General features: G+C 42.9%; 1 protein-coding gene across 1 annotated transcript; it reads left to right on the top strand.

Annotated features, from left to right (window-relative positions):
- The first annotated feature begins 13,693 nt into the window (after window positions 1-13,693).
- TM4SF4 (transmembrane 4 L six family member 4) lies at window positions 13,694-19,826 on the top strand. The gene is made up of 5 exons (XM_049803752.1): window positions 13,694-14,102; window positions 14,369-14,458; window positions 16,624-16,757; window positions 19,129-19,318; window positions 19,610-19,826. The coding sequence occupies exons 1-5, from the start codon at window positions 13,929-13,931 to the stop codon at window positions 19,625-19,627; spliced, it is 606 nt and encodes a 201-aa protein (XP_049659709.1). The 5' UTR covers window positions 13,694-13,928; the 3' UTR covers window positions 19,628-19,826.
- Window positions 19,827-23,711: the final 3,885 nt, after the last annotated feature.

Here is a 23,711-nt window from a genome sequence, read left to right as displayed (position 1 = left end):
CATCAAGTTGGAAAAAGGAAACATCCAGTTCCACTTTCACAGAAAAGACAGCCTTCCTGTCTTTCTTCAGTCTGCCTCCCTACACAATTTATGATCCATAAAGAGAAGTGCCCTCACTTTGGACAGGTGATCTCAAAGTAAAACTGAATCTACCTATACCATCCTGATATTCCAAGTATCAATATCATAACATAAGATTAACATCTCTGACACCATAGGAGTTCTTTCCTGCAGACCAGGGTCCATGATTTTCGTCTGTGACACATGAACCATTTTCACATAAGGGATTTTAGAGCAAAGATTTCTGTAGAGGATGTGGCTGCCCTAAAGACAAATGGGTGGGAGAAGCAAAAGATCCAATGGGCTACAATCGTGTCATTTCTGTGGAGCATGTGAACAGTTCACCTGGAAAACACAAATGGAGGATACGAAGCCAGGCAGCAGGGATGTAACTGGAGAGATATACTCGGTTTGACTGAAGTGCAGCTCACATCTCCTCACTGCCACCAGAGCCCACATGGTGTTGAAGAGCTAGCATACAACAAGTGGCAGAAATGAAGAGCTAGTTCTCCTTTGCTCCCATCACCTTCAAGTCTACAAAGAAAGACGAGAGACTGGTATTCTTTTCCAGGGTAAAACCGAAGCAACTCCATATAAATTTGTAGCATTATTCCTGCTTTACGTTTGGGGCCACTTAGGCCATAGTTTGTTCCTAGATAAGAAGAGTTAATGAATTCACAGGAGGATTCTCCTCTCAATTGCACTGGTATCTAGCAAGGGATAAGAACGCCCAGGCTTTATCTCTGGAACGTACCCTCCTTTAGGACCGTGCACACACTTGATGTTTGCATCCCAGTAAAGACAGAAGCAATCTCCACCTACACCAGCACTGACAGGTTCAGTGATGCTGAGAGCAGCAGTTGCAGCCACAGCAGCACTGCAGCAGCCATAGCAGTTCTTTCAGGTATTTGCACCTGAGAGGTTGATCAAAATCTGAGCAGTCTGAAAGTGCCTTTGAAAGGAGAGTGGGAGAGGAAAAAAAAAAAAGCAAAATTGTCCAGCCACTACATGACCAGATAATAAGGATCTGAGTGCTTACAGATGCAAAGAAGGAAATCCCAGGTTCACAGACATAAATTGTGAAAACTTCTTAGTTTAAAGATGTTTGTTGTTGCAGAAGGCACAGAAGCACAATAATTTAGAAAGACAGACATAACAAAAACTGTCAGAAACAACAACACAAGGATTAAAACCTGCCCTCACTGAACCTGGTGGGAACTGTCCTTCAAGTTGTACCCAAGATTTCACTCAAGCAACAGTAATTTCAATTTCTCATGTTTTCAAAGCTTTACAGAACTTGTACAAATGTTACTTACAGGTGAAATTTTCTTGTGAAACATCAGGTGCACTGACTGCTAGAAAAAGAAACTAGAAGCAGAGCAAAGCATGAAAAATGCTGCTTTTGGCAGGGATAATACACATGGAGGCACACTGTGTATCCCTGCATTCTTCAGAAACATACTGAGTCAGGCTGAACACTACTGGGCTCTGAAGACATATGACAAGTGAGTGACAAATGGTCACTCAGAAACAAGTTACAGAAACCCAAGAGTGGTGGATAGCATCCAGTGATGCTTCCCCTGCAAGGCAGGAGAACCAGTTCATCCACTGAAAGAACAAAAACATCTGGTAAAAACATGAGGTGGATTCATCTGTTCCTCAAACTTGAAGAAACTGGCATGGTTTCCCAAGCATCTTGCCTGTTTGCCTACTTCTGTAAGGTCAAGAGGAAGAAGAAAACATAAATTATACTCAGCAAGAGAATGACAGTGCCTTTGTAGACAGTTGTGCACTTCAGCACTCACAGTGACAGGAAGAATACATAACTAAGCTCTGCATAACCTCTGTAAATAATTCTGATCTTTTTAATTTGTGGGACTTGACAAAAAATCATAGCAAAACTATAAAGTCCATACAACACCACACAGAAATAATTAACAGGTAACCCTAAAGGAAACAGTCCCTTTGTTCTCCCATTTTGGAAAATACCTCAGGTGGAATTTTAGTTCTCAGTATTACATATTAAAAGTATTTCTGTGGTGTGTAGGTGGCCCGCAGCAGTATTGAAGTTCCTTTGTTTTCTGCTGCAGGCACTGTGGTTTACAAAAAAGCAATTTTGATTAATATGTAACAAAACACCTTTTCTGCAAAGGAACAAAAATAAATATCACAAGCCTCAACAAATCGGACAGTAGTAAAAAGAGGCATTACATACACATAGTTACATAACTTTTACTTACTTAAAAGTAATATAAATCAGAGAAGCATCAGAGATCACTTAGGGGCCACATGCTTATTTGCTACCGGTTGACAGTTACTTTTGGCCCCATGGTTAGAGCATGCCTTGGGGAGAATGAAGGAATGGGATTATTAAAGCCTGAACGGAAGATGCTCCACATAGAAAAGGGCATTTGTGGGCAAGTTGGTGAACGGGCAGTGGAGGTGGGTAAAATGGAAAGTAACAGAACATGACTACAGAACAGTAAAACAGCAAAGAAGTATAAAGTTGAGTTACAGTAAAGATGTAAAAGTCCAATTAGTAAAATAAATTTCTGTGTAATTTCACTTTAAATGAAAATGTCAGTAACTTAAACATATAGAATCATAGAATCGTTTAGGTTGAAAAAGACCTTTAAGGTCCTCAAGTCCAACTGTCAACCATGCCCACTAAACCATGTCCTGAAGTGCCTTGTCTACACATTTTTTTTTAAAACCTCCAGGGATGGTGACACCACCACTTCCCTGGGCAGCCTGTTCCAATGCCTGACAACCCTCTCAGTAAAGAAATTTTTCCTAATATCCAACCTAAACCTCCCCTGGCGCAACTTGAGGCCATTTCCTCTCGTCCTACCACTAGTTACTTGATAGAAGAGACCAGTACCCACCTCGCTACAACCTCCTTTCAGGTGGTTGCAGAGAGCGATAAGGTCTCCCCTCAGCCTCCTTTTCTCCAGGCTAAACAACCCCAGCTCCCTCAGCTGCTCCTCATCATACTTGTGCTCAGGCCCCTCACCAACTTCATTGCCCTTCTCTGGACACGCTCCAGCACCTCAATGTCTTTCCTGCAGTGAGGCGCCCAAAACTGAACACAGGACTCGAGGTGCGGCCTCACCAGTGCCGAGTACAGGGGAACAATCACTTCACTGCTCCTGCTGGCCACATGATTTCTGATACAGGCCAGGATGCCATTGGCCTTCTTGGCCACCTAGGCACACTGCTGGCTCATATTCAGCCAGCTGTCAACCAGCACCCCCAGGTCTTTCCCTGCCAGGCAGCTTTCCAGCCACTCTTCCCCAAGCCCATAGCACTGCATGGGGTTGTTGTGACTGAAGTGCAGGACCCAGCACTCGGCCTTGTTGAACCTCATACAATTGGCCTCAGCCCATTGATCCAGCCTGTCCAGATCCCTCTGTAGAGCCTTCCTACCCTCAAGGAGATCGACCCTCCCTCCCAGCTTGGTGTCATCTGCAAACTTACTGAGGGTGCACTCAATCCCCTCGTCCAGATCATTGATAAACATATTAAACAGAACTGGCCCCAATACTGAGCCCTAGGGAACACCACTTGTGACCGGTTGCCAATTGGATTCAACTCCATTCACCACAACCCTCTGGCCTTGACCATCCAGCCATTTTTTTTACACAGCGAAGAGTACACTTGTCTAAGCCATGAGCCACCAGCTTCTCAAGGAGTATGCCGTGAGAGACAGTGTCAGAGGCCTTATTAAAGTCCAGGTAGACAACATCCACAGCCTTGCCCTCATCCACTAGGTGGGTCACCTGGTCATAGAAGATCAGGTTGGTCAAGCAGGACCTGCCTTTCATGAACCCATGCTGGCTGGGCCTGATCCCCTGGTTATTCTGAACATGCTGTGTGAGTGCACTCAAGATGAACCGCTCCATAATCTTCCCTGGTACCGAGGTCAGGCTGACAGGCCTGTAGTTCCCTGGATCCTCTCTCCGACCCTTCTTATAAATGGGAGTCACACTGGCAAGCCTCCAGTCATCTGGGACCTCCCCTGTTGATGAGGGCTGCTGATAAATGATGGAGAGTGGCTTGGCAAGCTCCTCTGCCAGTTCCCTCAGTACTCTCGGATGGATCCCATCTGGTCCCATAGACTTGTGAGTGTCCAGGCAGTGTAGCAGGTCATTAACTATTTCCTCCTGGATTATGGGGGGTATATTCTGCTCTCAGTCCCTGTCTTCCAGCTCAGGGAGCTGAGTACCCTGGGGATAACTGGTCACACTATTAAAGACTGAGGCAAAGAAGGCATTAAGTACCTCAGCCTTTTCCTTGTCTTTGGTGGCAATGCTTCCCTCTGCATCCAATAAAGGATAGACATTCTGCTTAGTTCTCCTTTTATTGTTAACATATTTGTAAAAACTTTTTTTGTTGTCTCTTAGAACAGTGGCCACATTGAGTTCTAGCCGAGCTTTTGCCTTTCAAATTTCCTCTCTGCCTGACCCAACAACATCCCTGTACTCTTGCCAAGTTGCCTGCCCTTTCTTCCAAAGATGGTAAACTCTCTCTTTTTTTTCTTTTTCTTTTTTTTTTTTTTTTTTTTTGAGTCCCAGCAAAAGCTCCCAGTTCAGCCAGGCTGGTTGTCTTCCCCAGCAGTTCATCTTGTGGCACATGGGAATAGCCTGGTCCTGAGCCTTTAAGACTTCCTTCTTGAAGAATGTCCAGCCTTTCTGGACGCCTTTGCCTTTCAGGACTGTCTCCCAAGGGACTCTCTCAACCAGTGTCCTGAACAGGGCAAAGTTTGCCCTCTGGAAGTCCATAATAGTGGTTTTGCTGACCTCCTTCCTTACCTCACCAAGAATCAAGAATTCTATCATTTCATGGTTGCTAAGCCCAAGATGGCCTCCAACCATCTCTCACCAGTCCTTCCCTGTTTGTAAACAGTAGGTCTAGTGAGGCTCCTCCCCTGGTAGGCTCACCTACCAGCTGTGTCAGGAAGTTATCTTCCACAGACTCCAGGAACATCCTAGACTGCTTGCTCTCTGCTGTGTTGTATTTCCAGCAGACGTCCAGAAAGTTGAAGTCCCCCATGAGAACAAGGGCACAGAATTGTGAGACTACTACCAGCCACTTGTAGAATGTTTCATCTGTCTCTAACTTGGTCGGGCGGTCTATAACAGACTTCCACCATGATATCTGCCTTGTTGGCCTTCCCTCTCTTCCTTACCCATAAGCACTCAACCTTATTATCACAGTCATGGAGCTCTGTACAGTCCAAATCCTCCCTAACATAGAAAGCCACCCCACCACCTCTCCTTCCTTGCCTATCCCTTCTGAAGAGCTTATAGCCATCCATTGCAGCACTCCAGTCATGGGAGTTGTCCCACCATGTTTCCATGATGGCGACTAAGTCATATCTATCGTGCTGCACCATGGCTTCCAGCTCCTCCTGTTTATCGCCCATGCTGTGTGCATTGGCATAGATGCATTTGAGCTGGGCTATCAATTCCACCCCCAACAATGGCATGCCACCCCCAGGCTCATCTCTGGTGAGCCTAGTTGTATCCCCTTCTCCCTTTGAATCTAGTTTAAAGCCCTCTCTATAAGCCCTGCCAACTCACGAGCAAGGATCCTTTTCCCCCTTTGAGATAGCTGGACTCCATCTGTTGGCAGCAAGCCTGGTGTCATGTAAACCTCCCCATGACCAAAAAAACCAAAATTCCACCAATGGCACCAGCCTCTGAACCACGTGTTAATCAGGTGTGTTTTCCCGTTCTTTTCAGTGTATTTCCCTGCCACTGAAGGGATTGAGGAAAACACTACCTGTGCTCCTGGTCCTTCCACTAATCTCCCCAGTGCCCTGAAGTCCCTTTTGATTGCGTTTGGATTTCTCTCCACAATCTCATCACCGCCAACCTGCACAACCAGCAATGGGTAATAATCAGAGGTCGGAACCGGAACAGGGAGCTTCCTAGTAATATCTTTTACCCGGGCCCCAGGGAGGCAGCAGACTCCCCTGTGGGATGGGTCAGGACTGCATACCGGGCCCTCTGTCCCCCTCAGAAGGGAATGGCCTACGACAATTGCCCTCCTTTTTCTCTCAACAGAGGCTGTGAGAATGCATGGGGCTGACTGACTCAGCCTAGGCAGACCCCTGGACAGGCCTTCACCTACACCCTGACCTTCACTGGCCTGGCCCTTAAGTTCCAGAGCCCCATACCTGTTGTGTAGGGGCAACTGGGAAGGTGAGGGAGACCGGGAGGGGATTCACCTGCCTCCCCAAGCAGGGACCTGTATCCATTCCCCTCCATCTCTTAGGTCCCCTCCTGCCTGGTGGCAAGGGGGCAGGGGAACCTCCGCTTCTCGCGGAGCCTCCATCTGCTGCCTCTGTCTCAGGGATGGTAGGGTGTGGGTCCACCAATCTATCTCCCCCTCACACTCCCTGATACTCCTCAACCTTCCCACTTCCTCCTTCAGCTCTGCCACCTGGCTGAGCAGATCATCCACCCAGGACGATCAACACCACGCACAGGACTTGTCTCTGCTGCCCTCTGGTACCAGCGACAGGCTCAGGCACTCCCTGCAGCCGGAGACCCGGACAGCCGCACTTTTGCTTGGGAGCTCTGTCTGGGTCGCCACATTTTTCCTGGCAATGGCTTTCACCCGAGTGGCAACCATACCTGGGTCTGCCGAGAGGACGATGCCCCGCCGGCTGAGTCGGCTGAGTCGCCTTCTCGAGCTGGGAAGGGGGCTGCGCCCTCCCTTCGCGAACGGCCGCCCAAAATGCCACGCCACGCCCCTTCGTTTGCCCGCCGCAGGGCGGGCCGCTCGCGCGCCTCAGAGCCGTTTAATCTCCCGCGGTTGCCCCTGGTAACGCCCACATCACGTCAGCACCTCTCGCGAGAGCTGCCGGCTCTGGAAGGGTCTCTGCTCCCCCTCAGGTTTCCCGCGCGTCGGGAGCCTCTCTCTCCGCCTCAGCCTACCGCTTAGCCGCCGACTGAGACATGTCTGACACCAGTGGAAATTGAAACTTCTTTTCAAGTATTTTTCCCCAATAAGAAAGGACTGGGCTATCAGATGTCAGAGTGATGTCACGGAATAAAAACTTCACTTGCAATAGGACATTAAACTTCAGGCTTCTTCATCTGACCTATTTCCAGTCACAAAAGAGGCAGAGGGGTCTCCCACTCTAAGCTGGCAATTATCTACCTACAGCAGATAGTCTGTGACCTAATTAATTTGATCTTTCTTGGAAGCTGAAATAGTATCTAAATCCTGACTTATTGACAGCAGAACTGCCCACACAGGGCATGAACTCAGGCTTGTTTTCGTTCTAACGTGCCTTCTAGCCCACTTCTCTTAAATACTCTTCATTAACGTACCTTGCTTTTCTGTGTTCACAACAGTATCAATTTGCAACTTAAAATACCACCTAGGCCAAGCTACACCTGCCACAAGCTCTTATCTGAACAGAAATGTCAGGAAGAGAGCAAAGGTCAAACAAGATACTAGGGAAACTGTGCATGTTCCCAGTCTATCCTCCGAGCCCGGGGGAAGTCTGGCAGCTGGGGCTGGGGTAGGAAAACAGCATCAGAGGGAAGCCCACGATATCTAGTTTCCTCTTAGACCTTTTCCCCTTCTCTGCTTTCACATGCCTCACCACACAGCTAGCCCCCAGGTTTGAGAAGTCTGTGAATGGAAAAGGGAATGAATTTCTCCTGTGTCAAAGCTGTGGATAAGGGTGTGATGATGGCTTTTACTCTGCACATACACAGCCCCACTTACGCAGCCACTCTTTAAGCATCTCACCAATATGCATTCCCATATCCATGCATTTCACAAAGAAGGAGTGGCTCGTCTGAATCACTAGCAAAGAGGAGTGGGGTCTGTCCCCTCTGCATGTCTACCTGGGTTCATTCTACACTGGTATCAGAGGTGGGGGGCTTCCCTGTGTTCTCCAAAGGAGAGATTCTACTAATGTGATCCTTCACTGCAATGAAGATTAGGTTAATATGAAGGGAGGCATTTTTCAGCTCATTCTTCTTTGGTCTCTCTTCAAAGAAAAGAAACTTTGTCCACAGTTTACCAGCCTCTCTCCAGTCCTCAATGGAATGGCACAACACAAAAAGAAATACAACACTGTGTTATGTGTGTTCAGAGTGATTTTACACAGGAAATTCCTTCTGTATTTCTTGCTTGAGATCAGCGTGCCACTATATATGTGATATATATAAACACACATACACACAAATTTACCTGCAGCAGCAGAGGCTTGAACAGACCTGGTTTCAGCTATGCTACTGTAAATCCAATCCTACCCATAAATTCATAGCAAAATCCTCCCTGGCTTAATTGGAGGCAGGATCAGTACTTCTCACAGAAACTCATGAAGCTCCAGATATCCAAACTATGTTTAGAATATGGAAGTTGCTACACAAATCACAATAGCAAGAACTTGGGTCATAACTGTCTAATGAGTTCAGTCATTGACACAAGAACCAATCAAGACACACCGATCTACAATTAAAAATGAACAGATACATCAAAATACATGTTAAGCCACATCCATCTATCCGAACAAAATCAAAATCTGATTATCAAGATTAGCAAGAAATCCATGGCAACAAAAAAATGGAACTTATTGTGATAAGTATAAAAATAGTACTGGCGGTATCTCAAGGGGCTAGCCCAGGTACTGAGAAAAGGATGGTTAACTAATGTGTGCTGCATCCACACACTTTACTCTACTTTTCAGGTTACCATCTATACTACATCTGGTTCTGTTTCAGGATCACTGCTTCCGATTATTGACCTTTCTCATTTACAGCTACCAGCTACCATGCACTCTGCAGGTTTATATATGGCCACAGGGCATGCAGCTGTATTTATATTTATCCTTTATATCTATCAAATTTTCTGTTCCTCTCATTTCTCAGTCTCCACATAGTTTGCAGATCATTGCCTGTCTGTGTTTTAAGAAGCCAGGCAAAGAATTGATAAGGTATCATCACCACTTACATCCTCCTGAAACTACCAAAACTATCTGAGTAGCCTTCCATTCCTATTATTTTTCCATAGGAAAATATGTCATTTCACCTTTCTCTGCACAGCATGGCCTCTGCATAATTTAGGAGGTGAGGAGAGGAGGAAACACCCTCTCCTAGCACATCAGAAAGGAGTGCCTTCCATCGTGACTCCACAATTGCTAGGAAAACAATGTTGAACAGGACAGGATGACACAACATTAAAAGATCAGCTCCGCCCCAGGTACCAACCCTCAAAGTCTCTACAAGGGAGTATTTATTCCAGGACAAGCAGTTGTGCCTAATGCTTGACAATGGGCTCACTGGGCCTCTTCCCAGAGAGATGGCCAGAGTTGGAAAATGTGGGCTAGAACAGAAGGGAAGAACTCCTCTGAGAGAAACCGAGTGTGCACATCACTCAGTTTTTCCCTGGAAAAAGTCTCAAGTCAACCTGATTTTTGCTTTCCAGCTCAGGCTGGATGCCACTTCCCCTTATGCCAATGCTGCTGACAAGTAAGTGTAACTTAAACCCTCACATAAAGGTTGGCAGTAGTTTGAAAAGGCCATGCATAAATAAGAATATAGTTGAATGGAGGAGTCTGGCTAACCTTCTGTGGTACTGACACTGTTGGCGAGTGGAGTAAGAGGGAAAGAGCACTATTGTGAAGCTCAGCTTGAAAGTCTGGCAAGAGCCTGGTAGAAGCATCTGCCTTTGAGCCACTTGCAGTAAATCAGGATGGCAGGGTGCTGGATGCAATACGATTTAAACCTTCTCTCCTTACTGCAAGCCAGGATTCACAACTGCATAAAAGCCACATTCTAGACTGATAGAGAAGGGGAAAAAAAAAAAAAGTAAAATTTATGTTCCAGCTACAGCAAATATTTTCCCTATGCCTATTACTGAGTCACTGTGCTATAACTGGGAGCCAGATTACAGATGCTTTCTACCCACTGGGAATGCCATGAAAGTCTATTTAACATATCAGGTGAAGTATGGAGAGTTCTCAAGTTCTGAATATTTGCCACAGAAGCAATAGAAAGCCATGAAAACTGCTTACATCGGCCTAACTCTGACATCCGACTGAACACATGTAGACTGTGCTGTTAGTCAGCACTTCTGTCTGCTTTTCTGTTGCATAATAGCTGTCCTTCTTGGGATGAAATGTTAAATTTATGAGCGCGAGCCTTTGAAAACTCTCTCCTTGGTGGTCATGCACACGTTGCTTTTAGGCAGATGGGACCAGATGCTCCTCTCTCCTTTAGGGTCCCAGCTGGCAATCAGGGGCAATGCCTCCAACAGTGTCTGTTGGGTGAGAAGGACAGGTACACCCAGCTCCCAGGTTAGACACGACACGGGCCGAAGCAGCACGTGGCCAGCAGCAGGCAGCTCCCAGAGCCTGACAGAGGTAATTGGTCTCCCTGAGCAGGGTGGGACGTGAAGGGCCGTGCTTTCCAACTGTATACCAAACTGCTTAGGTTGTTCACAGCCTCCAGGACTTCTAGCAAAATGGCTAAGAGAGGAATCACAATGACACAATGAGAAAAACAAACACAGCACAACTCCCAGAAACTGTTCAATGAATCATCAGTTACGGACTCCTCCTAAAACTGCCTGTGCCAATAGCACTGAATGCACTGTGCTTGATCAGGATCTGCCACCCCACTGGGAACAGCCACTGTCACTGTCCAGGCTATTCTGCTGGATCTGCTTTTCATACCAAGAACCTGTGGACTTCATTTGCATTGCATTATATGCAGACTTGAGGAGCCACTCAAAATGTGTCTTACTAAATACCTGAATAAAACTCTTTTTACAAAGTAAACTAGATTTTCTCAGAAAATCTGAAATTTTCTGCTGAGAAATCCACTCAGCATTACAGACATGTTTGCTCCTAGGAGTGATCCTCAAAAAGGAACCATCCTCTGGTCTTCTTAATACACAAAAGAATGCATATGATTATTTTGGCAGTGGTGACAATCATTTCTTGCCATCCTTTATTGAATGGGCTTAAGTATATATGATATGAAACATTCTTCTTTTAAATAAAAAAATGTGTGTGTTATGCTAAAATGTGGCATATGCCATAATTTCAAAGTACAAGCCATGGAAGATACATTCAGATTTTGATTCATCTTCATCATATGACTTAATGTTTCAGTGAAGAGGGCTATTAAAAATCAGAGCATTTCTCATTCAATCTTTCCCGCAAACAGTCTTGCACCATGTAGCACAGTTTCCGGAAATCACAAAATAAATATGAAATCTACTCTTTAATGCCAAATATGGAGAAACACATGGCACAGTCCAGTAGGAAACATCTGTAGGTTTCTGATCTCTGGCAAGTCATCTACACGGACTAGTCTGCCAGAGAAATGGTCAACTAAAGAGTAGATAGACTCTCTAGCATCATCCCAGGGACTTCTGATACTCTTAAGGGAAGGGGAGTTGTTTAAATAAGTTCTTAGTTTCCCAGTGCCATGGGAATTTCTGGTGCCACAGTTATGGAGCTGATGTGAATCACACATATTTTTCCTTAGTGATCCTTCTGTAAATGAAGCACCATTTTTACTCTCCAAGCCATTAAAAGCTGTTTTAGTGACTGGTATTGGGAGTTCCAAAAATTCTCAATAATAAAAACTGTCAATGAGTGTTTCCTACTTCCCTTGATATATGCAAATACTTATTTTAATTAAAGCAATAATAGACATATCAGAAAGATGTGATTGTCAATTAACCCATCAAAGAACCTGAGAGCCTTTAGCATTTGCCCAGTTGGTTCCTAGTATCTAGAGAAGAACACTTTGGAAAAGTAAGATTTCTTTGCAGAAATTGCTCCACTCAAGGCAAGGTGAGTGCATAGTAAATAAGTGAGCTGATTTTTTACCTGTGAAGATTAAGTCATACTGTGATAATTTTCTTAGTCTGAGTGCAGGCTCCCTGAAGTAAACACGAAGCTCAAAAATCTAGTCTTAAGTGTGACGTGAAAATAGGTTTCATAGTTTCATCTTTTAATCAAAAAACGAAGACTGTGATCCTTTCTGCCTGAAGTTAGACAGAATTCAGCTACTGAAAACAGTAAGAGTGTACCCAGTGCCACTATTTTTCTTTAAGTCTGATGCATATTTTACAGCAGAACCCCAAACACGCTACCTGCCAGAGACAGTACCTGTGTGTGTTCAATCCTATTGGCACCTTCGGGAAAAAAAGGCATTTGAGAGCCCTCGCGCAAGTTGACAACCTTTCCAATTGCACCTCACAACTACAAGCATTGCATATATAATTAACTAGGATTTCTAGTATTACTACTGTCACCTTGAAAAGGTATTTGCCTAAAAACATGAGGTCTGGCTCTCCAGTCTGATAAAACTGCTTTGTATCCTTCTGTTTCTGCAAAGAAGCCTGAAGTTGACAGGCCAGGCTCTGGTTCCAAATACATTCCTTCAGCATCAGTGATGGCTCAAGATATCCCGGTCCCTGCTCTCCTGGCTTGTATCCACACAATTGTCAGTGCGGCTTGTGACGAACCAGATCAGGGAATTAGTCTAGATGAAGAGTGACTTGGGTTTCTTTCAGCTGTGTCATTTCTATAAGATTGCTGGCTGCAAAACCCAGCTTATTTAGCATTGCCACTTAACCTGAAGCCATAGCTTTGGACAGTTCCAGACAGCTTTGGACAGTTTGGTATCATGTACTTCATGGGATTTTGTGGTTGTACAGGGTAAAATTTTAGATGTTTCTGGGCTGCCTGTCTTTGAAGATTCAGCAGAGATCCACTATATGGATCAAAACAAAGCCTCAAAAATCTTTAAATGATGCTTATTTCAAATGTGAATGAAAATTTCCTGAGCTTTACCCTCTGAGCAAAGTGGAAACTGTTGTTCATCTCAAAATACATGGAATTCACATGTCCACACAGGGATGGCAACGGAATTGCATCTATCGCTATTTGCTAGGAATTAAGATTGGTGTGAAAATCATCCTACCACAAGTTCTACAGGACAATATACTAAGTCTAAATATGAAAGAGAAGGTATCCAGTATCTGTTAAAGAGCTGCAGAACCTGCTTTAAAAGACGTGCTTGCATGCTAAGCCAGTGAGGCTCTGTTTGAGCTCAGGAGTCTGCCACATGCAGCCTAATTTTAAGTGGAAATTTTGTCTGAGTGCAGATGAAAAGCTGGGCTTTGAGGGAACACATTATCCTTAGAGAACACAAAATGACACAACATAAGGAGAAAATTCACTGCAACTTTTTTTGATCATTAGCCCTTATTCAGAGATACCAGCTGCAAAGCACTGCCTCCATAATAATTCATTACCTATTGCAAATCTGTTGTCCAAGTGCTTCAAAATAACAAACGATTAACTCAACTTACCCAAAGAGAAGAAAATTTACTAGAACTTTTCCATTGCACACAGCTGTTATTAACATCAGCTGATTCGCTATGTGTTTTCATGTCAGTCTTTACAAAGTATTTTGTACTGTGAAGAAGGACCATATATTGTAAAAACGATGATCCTGAACTAAGGACATCTACCCATGACCTGAGCCCAGATATTGAAGTGTCTCATCCACATTAGTAAAATATTAACAGAGGTTACTGGTGGTTACAGTAAAATGAGAGGCTGCACTGAACATAATTTCATTTACAGACGTTCAGAAAATTGACATCATGCCTGCAAGAACGTATAAATAACCAGCACAGTGCCTTTCTGATCCTCTGCAGCAACATCTCTAAGGGAGCATTCTACAGGCTTGGCTCCTCTAAAGGCACAGCAGAAACTGGATTGTACACCAAGAAGCATCTTTTATAAAACAGCTCTGAGAACGTCTGCCAGATTTTTCCTCTGCCTTTAATTGTGTTTGCCATTTCTTTAAAAAAACATGTGCACGGGAGGTTGTGCTAAGTGCCTGGGAACCACTCTTATCCCTCTGGCTGTGCTATGTACTCTCGCTAACATTTTGTTGTTTTTCCCTGGAGGAGAAGTGGTTGAAAACAACGTACACATTACAAATGAGGTTTGGTACTTTGGAGGGATCTTGGGATCTGGTGTATTGGTGAGTATATAAATTCAGACATTCCCACCTTTCCCCCGTATCCCCCCACCCCCCATGCCATGACTTTGCATTGTTGAATTTCCTCAGCACCTCAAATGCAGGTTCCAACACTGCAAATACTTCTTTGATAAACAAATAAGTTACAAATCATCCATCAATAAGTAACTTGATTTAGTGATAAAAAAAAAAGACATAGAACTTTTATATTTAAAAGCAAATGTAACTAGAATTAATCCCAATTCAACCTTTATTTCTGTTATTGGTAGATGATCTTTCCTGCCTTGGTATTTTTGGGCCTTAAGAATAATGATTGCTGTGGATGCTGTGGTAATGAGAGCTGTGGAAAGAGGTTTGCGGTAAGTGAGAGGAAACATGGCAAAAAAGTAAAAGCTAAATTGTTACTGATATGATATATACGTTATCTTCTGCTCACAGTCATTGAGAAACTAGACAGATGGGGTCCAGAGCATAGGACACAAAGCCCTGCCATTTGTCTGAGTGCTGGAAAGTAGAAATAGCAGGCTGTAAAAATTGTATTATGCCTTTGATGTTGTGCCACAGGTACCCCAACTGTACTGCCTCGTTGTGTTTTGCCATCACAAGATACTTACAGTTGGTATCACAATTAAAACTAATTTCTGAAAGATCTGCACTTTGTTTTGCAGAGCACAACAGTTGTCTCTTTAGCCATTTTTTGTTGGCAGTTTTTAAAATTACTCTGACAGTTGGGCACTTCATTCCCAGCTCATTGCAGACCCATGCTATGGCCTGCAAGTGTCTCATTAGGTTCAGAGGAAATTTCAGGTTGAAAGAGACCTCAGGAGGTCACCTAATCCCACCTCCTGCTTAAAGCCAGGGAGACCAGGCTCCACTTTGAATTTATAGCTTCATTTCACATCACAAGTGAAAAGTTTCAAATGGATACCGTCAGACACTAGTAAACATTTCAAGCATTTTAGTTTAAAAATGAGATTAGAGAAAAAATAAATATACTTCAACTAGGAAAGTCTGTGCTTTTGAAATAAGTTGTTTGGCCCTAGTAGATCATTACACTTTTTTATAAGGGAACATGTTTTCAATTGAAAAAAAAGGAAAAAACAAATAGGAAATGAATCATGACTGTGATGTTAACAAAGAGCCTTCCCTAAGTCCCGTCTTTGATGCTGTCTTCATGCAATCCCAACAAACCAGGTGGAACTTTGAGGAGGGGGAAATGGAGCCACATATTTCTCTCCACCATATTGTATTATCAATTTTCTGTTAGCAGTGAACATATCTTAGTTTAGCTTTGAAGACCATGTATAACTCAGCAACTACCAAACTACTGATGCTGTGCTGCCAGGCTGCCACTCACACCTCTGCAATGCAGCTGAACTGAGCACATGGTTCTACACGGTGGGGGGACGTGGGGACAAACCAGCTGTGAGCACTCACTGGCATGGGTAAGCTAAACCGTGTACGCACGGTGCTGCCCAGAAAGCAACCTATGTTCTGCAGCGTGGTACCTTGTTGGCAACTCACGTTAGAGCGCAGCTGACTGAAAGACTGGGAATATTAATAGTCACAAGTACTAAGTACACCGTACTAGAAGAGTCCTGGTGGCCTTACCACAGCATGACTGAGAACTGGATTTGTTCTTGTATGTTAGCAGAAACACCATTATTATATCTACTACATAAATATTAACGTTTAAGTTAGCCCCATCAGATATATCAACATAAAAATGCATGTCTACCCTCAAGGCAAGAGTCTTGTGATGTGGTTTGAATAAAAGCTCACAGACCTGAAAGTACGTTTCTGTTTTTCCTCTACCTATACCACTTTGATCCGATAAAATATACTACCTCTACTTAGAAACTATTACGGCTACAAGTGCTTCAGAATTCAAGCAGGGCATTAGTTTTTGCATTATTTACTTACATATTAGTATATATGAAAATGCTGTAATGGAAAGCCAGAAAAATAAAGACATCCTTTCCAATCCACTCCAATTGCACTATTGGAGCTAATGATGACAAATATCTGTGAGAAGATAAAGCATATGAACATGAATCCTGAAGGGAAGACTCAGGAAGGAAAAACATAATTACTTGGTCCAAATATGACCAAGATATCAAGGCTAACTTGTAATGGGTACTGTAGATTTATTTTTTTTTTAATGCCTGGAGTGGTCAAAGGCTTCAGTCTTGCTTGTAATCTCTTGAGAAAGACATCCACTTCAGTGAAACACAGGACCCTGAACAACGAGGGCTATTGGATAAATACTGTCTAAAGGGGAGGAGTGCCATCTACTGTGTCAGCATCCACCCCTCTTGTGCTCATTCTTTTAAAGCTTTTAAACACCAGTGCAGGCATGTGTTATACATTTATTATGTAATTGCAAACTAATATATTTTAGCTGTTCAGGAGCTGACTATTTTGACTGTTAAGAGCTGAATTTAGGGAATGTACATTTGCATTAATAGGGTACATTTCATTGTTTGAATGAGAACAAAAATAACATTATTTTTCTCTTCATCAGATGTTTTCTTCTATAATATTTGCTGCAGTTGGAGTTCTGGGAGCTGGATACTGCTTTGTTTTGTCAGCAGTAGCCCTAAACAGAGGCCCTAAATGTTACAATGGAACAGAGTGGACCTATCCTTTCCAGGATGGGTAAGACAAGACAATCAGAAAAAAAACTTATACATGTTTTAAGTTTGTGATATGATTTAACTTCCAAATCCATTGTATAAAAATGGGAATTATACTGTTTGTATAAAACACAGAAGGTCTTAAAGGAGCCAGCAATGCACAGCAATACTAAATAAGGTTCAAGAGCACGGATGTAAAGAATAGCAAGTACAATCAAAGCTACTGAGTTTCAAAGGAGCCAATAAAGAGAAACACACAGCCTTCTAGGTTATTCTTGGGATGATAAGCAGTATACAGGGATAAATTTCACCTAGATGAATAGCATGACATCTTATATTGACATTTGATGGTATTCAGATAATTAGTATCTATGTGTCATTTTATCTTGGTTATGGAATTTGGAAGTTATCTGATCCCCACACTGCAACTCAAACATGTTTGCTGTCATGTATATTTATCATTTTCAGTGAGTTGGTGTGAAGGACCAATTGCTCAGGGCTGAAGTCAGCAAAGGTTCAACTGAAAACAGGGCGCAATGTGTTAGTTACCAAGGAGAGCAGGTGTGATCAGAACAGATCGACAATGGGTGCAGTAAACCCCTCATCACCTGAGGATCTTAAATGCAGTCTTCCTCAGTCAAGAGTGACCTACACAGCATTTCTTGCATAATACACCACAAAATTATAGATCAGGTTGAAAAGAAAAAAAAAAAAAAAAGAAAAAAAGATGTATAATGTTGTATGTTACACATCATTTGTTCATGGGCCAGTGAGGCCTGGAAACCAACTGCTTTGGTCTAATTCTGGGAATCTTTGGAAAAATATGCTCTGTTTCAAACATAATTCTGGTTACAGTCAAGGAACACAGGAAACAAACCAGCATTAAGTATATGCAGAGGAAATGTAGTAAGTGGTTAAGCTGTCCACAATTAAATCAAAATGTGAAGGTAAAAATTACAGGAAATACTTTTATCTAATACTGCTGTTCTTTAGATGAGGCATCTAGAACAGCAAAGGTTCTTTCCTGCTCAGTGGGCAAGAGGTAACTGGTCTGGTAGAATTTGATGTTTTGTAAGGAAAACTGAGTTTATTCATCTTTTATCATACTGTTTTGATAATTCCCCTGTTTTGTTCTTATTACAATGTACACACACACATATACACGTATGCATGTGCAACCACAAAAATCTAATACTGTAATCAAGTAAAAGCCTGGGGTCTCTGCCACGGAGGAGTTATAGAAGGTGCCACACTCCCGAGGAGACCTTGTGAGTCCCGTATCTGTAGGGGTATGCTTTGTGAGTGTATTATGAACATGACCCAGCAATGTGCGTTTGCAGCCTAGAAAGCCAACCGCATCCTGGGCTGCATCAAAAGAAGTGTGACTAGCAGGTGGAGGGAGGGGATTATCCCCCTCTGCTCTGCTCCCGTGAGACCCCACCTGCAGTACTGCATTCAGCTCTGGGGCCCCCAACATGAGAAGGACATGGACCTGTTGGAGTGAGTCCAGAGGAGGGCCACAAAGATGATCAGAGGGCTGGAGCACCTCTCCTATGAAGACAGGCTGAGAGCCTTGGGGCTGTTCAGCCTGGAGAAGAGAAGGCTCTGGGGAGACCTTATAGCGGCCTTCCAGTACCTAAAGGGGACCTACAGGAAAGATGGGGAGGGACTTTACAAGGGCATGTAGTGATAGGACAAGGGGTAATGGCTTTAAACTGAAAGAGGGTAGATTTAGATTAGATGTAAGGAAGAAGTTCTTCCCTGTGAGGGTGGTGAGGCACTGGAACAGGTTGCCCAGAGAGGCTGTGGCTGCCCCATCCCTGGCAGTGTTCAAGGCCAGGTTGGACGGGGCTCTGAGCAACCTGGTCTAGTGGAAGGTGTCCCTGCCCATTCCAGGGGGCTTGGAACTAGATGGTCTTTAAGGTCCCTTCCAACCCAAACTGTTCTATGATTCTATGATTCTATGATTCTATTACACACCGCCAGATGTCAGCTCTGCTTCACCCGGCAGAGAACCGCAATATCAGTAGCAAAGATGCCTTTGACAAAAGACATTGGCACAGATGAACATGCATTTGGCACATGCTTGGCTAAGACCTCCTCTTCCCAAAATACCAGAATCTGTTCAATTGTATCAAACACATACTCATCTCTGATTGTTCTCTTCTGATGCCTTGTCTTTTCAAATCAATTGCTTCAATTGATGTAGAAACTGAAACAAAATCATGTTCCAGATATCTAGCACCAGTGTGATAATGGAAATTCTTTCTTGCAGCACTGAAGCTAACAGAACCTCAGCCGTATCACAACAGCGACAACTTGTCGGCTGTGACAGACTTCCTCTCTGTGAGCTAACATCGTCGTCTTCATAACTGTTTTGTTCCCACCCTCAGGAATTACCTCGCTAACCACACATTGTGGAATGCCTGTCAGTCACCCGAAAACATAGTCCCCTGGAACCTAACCCTCTTCTCCTTGCTGCTCGTCATGAGTGGGATCCAGATAGTGCTCTGTGGCATTCAGGTGGTGAATGGCCTGTTGGGAACAATCTGTGGGGACTGCCAATGTTGCGGATGTTGTGGGGTGAGCAACTGATGTTTTTCTTTCATTATTTTGTGTACTGATAATAGTTATATATACACCTGACTAACTGACAATCTGAAAAACTAAACTAGCCTTTGTTCAACACCATGATCATAATTTCTAAAGTACAGCTGAAACCCTACAGTGTTGCCAGGTGCTGAAGATATGATCTCAGTCCATATCTATGGTGTTTATCTGACAGCTTGCAATAGCCACTGGGAAATAATAAAAACCTTTAAAAGTCACAGGAATAGTAGTGACTAAATTACCTCCATGTACTTCTTCTTTCAGGGAGATGGAACTGTCTAAAGAATATGAATATTGCAGACAACCCTCCTTACCTTGGGATGCTCCCTTTTATGTTCCATAAAGCAGCCCTCAGATGCATCGTCTCTCGCTAAGAAGGTGAGAATGAAGGGCACTCCCCCCCACTAATGTTACAAAGCCCTGACTCCCTTTCTAGCCTTCCTGAAACCCCTCATTGTGGAATAAAATAAGTGAAATTCAACTCTCACATTCATATTTATTTTTGTAAAACAGCTTCCATTTAAAAAGGGTATTCTCAGGCAAAGTATTTTCTCTCCTGAGTCAGCTTTCCAACTGGGGATCACCAAATACTCTGGTACAAGCTCAGCTGTAATGCAGTTGTGTGTACTTTCCTTTGAGGTTTATCAGATGGAAACATTGCAAGTCTAACTTTTGTTGAGTACCCTTATGTTACATGGAAAAGCGAGGACTTTTCTCTTCCAGACCTGCTCTGATTAAAATGCTCTCTATAAAGAGGGTCTCTGTTACAAAAGAGATTCGTGAATCTCATGGTGAGGTCTCTTTTCTTGACTCTGTCTGACAGATGGCTGTATTCAGCAGCACTGCTGTGCAGGTAAGCGTAGGGTCAAAGTAATAGGCAAAAGAAGAGAGTACTGTGGATCTCTAGTCTGAGGTGTTATGAGTTATCTTGGACACCACGATACCCTGCTTCACACCAGGAATTCAGTGAGAAAGGGCAATTCACAGCCATTTCACAGCATGGTGGGGATTTGCCTTCTTAACTAATCCATAATCAATTTTCCTCCAGTCACTCTCACCAGAGGGAATGTAACAACACAGTATGGCTGTATGGCTGTAGAAGATGACACTGAAAACAGAGAGTATAATACGGGAGACTTACAGAGAGACTTTCCCAGCCTACAATTCTTTGTACTCCAGGGACCTCCTGAGACAAAGGTTCCATCTCTGCATTGACCTCTTCTTGAGGGACTCCTTCTCCATGAAGCTGTCCAGTTGTTTCTTGGATCACAATATCCCTTCCATAGTCTAACTCCATGTTGTGGGAAGAACATCCTTTGTTCTGACCCTGCCACCTGTTCCTTTTGTTTGATGCCTCCTAGTTCTTGCCTGCAAGGAAGAGTACACAGCCAGTCCTACCCTCTCTTCCCCATGATACCTAATTTCATAGGTTCTCCCATATCTCCTCTCAGCTCTCTTTTTTTAGCCTGAAGAACATTAGTATATTTAGCTATTCTTCATACAGAAGATGTTTCACCTTTATTGGAAGTTTTTTTCAACTTTCCCCATTACACTCTGAGATGGGAGGGACAGAGCACCAGTGTTCCAGGTACAGGCACGCTGCCCTAGCCATTTATTCTAACAGCAAAGTTCATTAGCTACAAAGACGAACCACAACCTGATTGGTCCCTACTGTGAATTCCACAGGTCTTGCCTTGTTAGAGAGCAAGCCAATTTCTCATACAGAACATCATCTTCAAACACTGGCTCCAAACAAATGGTAAATGAAGCTTCATTTCTAGAAAATCAAATAATTTTCCACATCTCTGACAAAATATAAAATTGGTACCCATGAAAAGGAGAGGGACATACCCTATTTAAATCCAGCTACGTGATGAGAAAATTAATACTTCAACATACATATCTATTTACATGCTGAAATATGTCCTATACTCGTAATCCTTGTCTTGAATCTCTCTTGTACAGAAACTGTGCAGCCTGTATAAGTTTATATACTTATACACAGTATATAATGTTAATATAAATGTATATAATGTTAATATAAATATTAACAGTAAGTAACCAAATCTGTTTCTACTTGTGAAGTAAAAGGGATTTTAAACCCCCTGTTCATGGCACTAACTACCCAATGGTGATCTCTTGCCTAAGAACGGTGATGTGGTGACTTAGAGTCACAGATAAACAGGTCTGGGAGGCATCTCTGGAGCCTACCTTTGTAAGCAAAGGCAGAGCAAACAACACTTAAAACATTTGTAAGACATCTGTGTAACCTGTTCTTAAAAATCTCTAAGTTCAGAGATCCGGCATCTTCAGTATTTTATAACGCTGCTAACTGTTCTGAAAGTTAGAAAGACTTTCTTAATATGTAATCATGCACACCCCTGGTACAAAGCTATTCTCTCCCTGGTGGGCTTATGAAAAGTCTTGCTCTTCACAGCAAACTTTTACATACTTGGAAACCCCTATCATGTTTTGATCCTCATGTCTGACAAAACAAAAAAGTTTCACTCTTTCATCATAACTGATGTTCTTTCACAACTCAGTATTCATGTTGTGCTCCTGCAAGCTTCTCCTACAACTTTCCAGAAGCTGAACACTCGACTTGTGGCTTCAACACAGGTTAAAATTTCTATTCAGTCGAGTTGAGTAGCTCGTAACTGCTCTTCCTAAAGCTTCCAATCTATACATGAGTGCAAATGCTGTTTATTCATGTTTTTGCAGAAGTTCAATTTAGCTGTGTTGGGCACAGTGCTATTAAACAGACAGGAAGGGCAAAAGAGATAGGAAAGGCAAAAGTACTTTTTTAGAAAGAACTAGTCTTTTAAAATTTAAAACCTATTTCCCAAAGAAATCAAGGAGGAAATAAGAAGGACTGGAGAAGTTTGAGGGATCCAGATCAACTGGTATGCTTCTTAAGAAATTCCTAAAACAAATTTTACAAACCAGCTTGCCAGACTGGATGTCTCGAGGCTTCTAGTTCATCAATGTATTTGCCACATCTCTTCCCACAAGTCTTCCTCCTGAAATAATGATTCTGTGGCCTGTGCTTTCAGAAAATGTATTTCATGTACTTTGTATCGACACTAGAGGTAACCAAAGAACTTAAAAGCATTCAGAAGCACTAAAAGCTGGTGAGCCATATGCAAAAATGTTAAATAGCTAGATTAAGGTACTAAGAGTTACATTAATAAAAGCAAAGTGGCCTCAGTGATACATTGTGCAAGATGATAAAAGAAATTATAAAAAAACCTCTTTAGAAACAGCTGTCTCTCCCACCTGTTCTATGGCATTGCTAGGGAATTTGAGAGTACCCTTTATATCACCACCCACTGATGCAACCATCTTGCATCTATTATTTCATCTGTGGTTAGCAGCTGTCCTGCACCTCATCTCGCATGTCTTATTTATATGAAGCCTTTGGGAACATGGAATGTTTCTCATTAGCATTCCACAAAGGGACGGGTAGCTGCATAGTGTACAATTTTAATATATTAATAAACAGAATACATACATCCTTGTGGGAGACTTGGGATAAGAAATAACAGACAGGAAGCTACAATACCTAAACCCAAAAACAACGGGTGCTTCATGAGTCAATGCTTCTAAGATGCCCAACTACACAGTGGTTTTCTAACATCAGTTAATACATAGTAGATACCGAGACAAGGCACACACATTTCATCCTGTGATCTGAACTGCATTTGTACCTTAGCCTTGGGGTGTACTGAACAAGCACAAATGAACTGGAACCAGCAGCTCAGCTGATGTAGCATTTTAAAGTGCCAACAACAGTGTTCCTAAATCTATGCAGTTATAGTTAACATCTGAGGCTCTCCCCTAGCATTTCATTTCAAGGGAATCACACATTTCTGTGTCAGTTCTGCAGTAACTGGAGATTGCTCTGTGTGTTTTTACTGAGCAAAGCATCCAGTAAAATCAAGGAGAGAGACTGATCATACATTGTTGTAATAGAGAAAGATATAATGGGCCAGCAAATGGACCTGGTGCTAACTCTTCTGCTGAGACACAGCAGTATTAAACAAATCGTAACAAAACATCTGTGTTAGTGAATTATGTGCCACTAAAAGAAACAAGTAACGGTGGCACTGGGGAGCATGTTGTAACCATTACGAGTGTAACCACCACTAACAGCCGTAACAACTACTAATAAACTGAAAACATAATGGTAAAAGAACTCATTTCATTTGCTAAGTGCTAATCATTTAATTAAAAATGTATGCCTTTTGCACAGAATAGTATGTCTGTACCTTTATTCCAAGCAGTGTTACACAGTTCCCTGGGAAGCACATACTAAAATCCTCCAAAGAAAAAAAAAGAAACAATTTAATAAAGCAATATGCATCCA

Source organism: Accipiter gentilis, chromosome 6, assembly GCF_929443795.1.
Source record: "Accipiter gentilis chromosome 6, bAccGen1.1, whole genome shotgun sequence".
Lineage (NCBI taxonomy): Eukaryota > Metazoa > Chordata > Aves > Accipitriformes > Accipitridae > Astur > Astur gentilis.
Note: the sequence above shows the minus strand (reverse complement) of the source record. Positions and strands in the feature narration are given on the sequence as shown.

Excerpts from the sequence above, each read along its gene's own strand:
- TM4SF4 (XM_049803752.1), top strand. The coding sequence starts at position 13,929 with ATGTGCACGGGAGGTTGTGCTAAGTGCCTGGGAACCACTCTTATCCCT. Across the intron at positions 14,103-14,368 it reads TCTTGGGATCTGGTGTATTG|ATGATCTTTCCTGCCTTGGT; the intron begins GTGAGTATATAA and ends TGTTATTGGTAG. Across the intron at positions 14,459-16,623 it reads GCTGTGGAAAGAGGTTTGCG|ATGTTTTCTTCTATAATATT; the intron begins GTAAGTGAGAGG and ends TCTCTTCATCAG.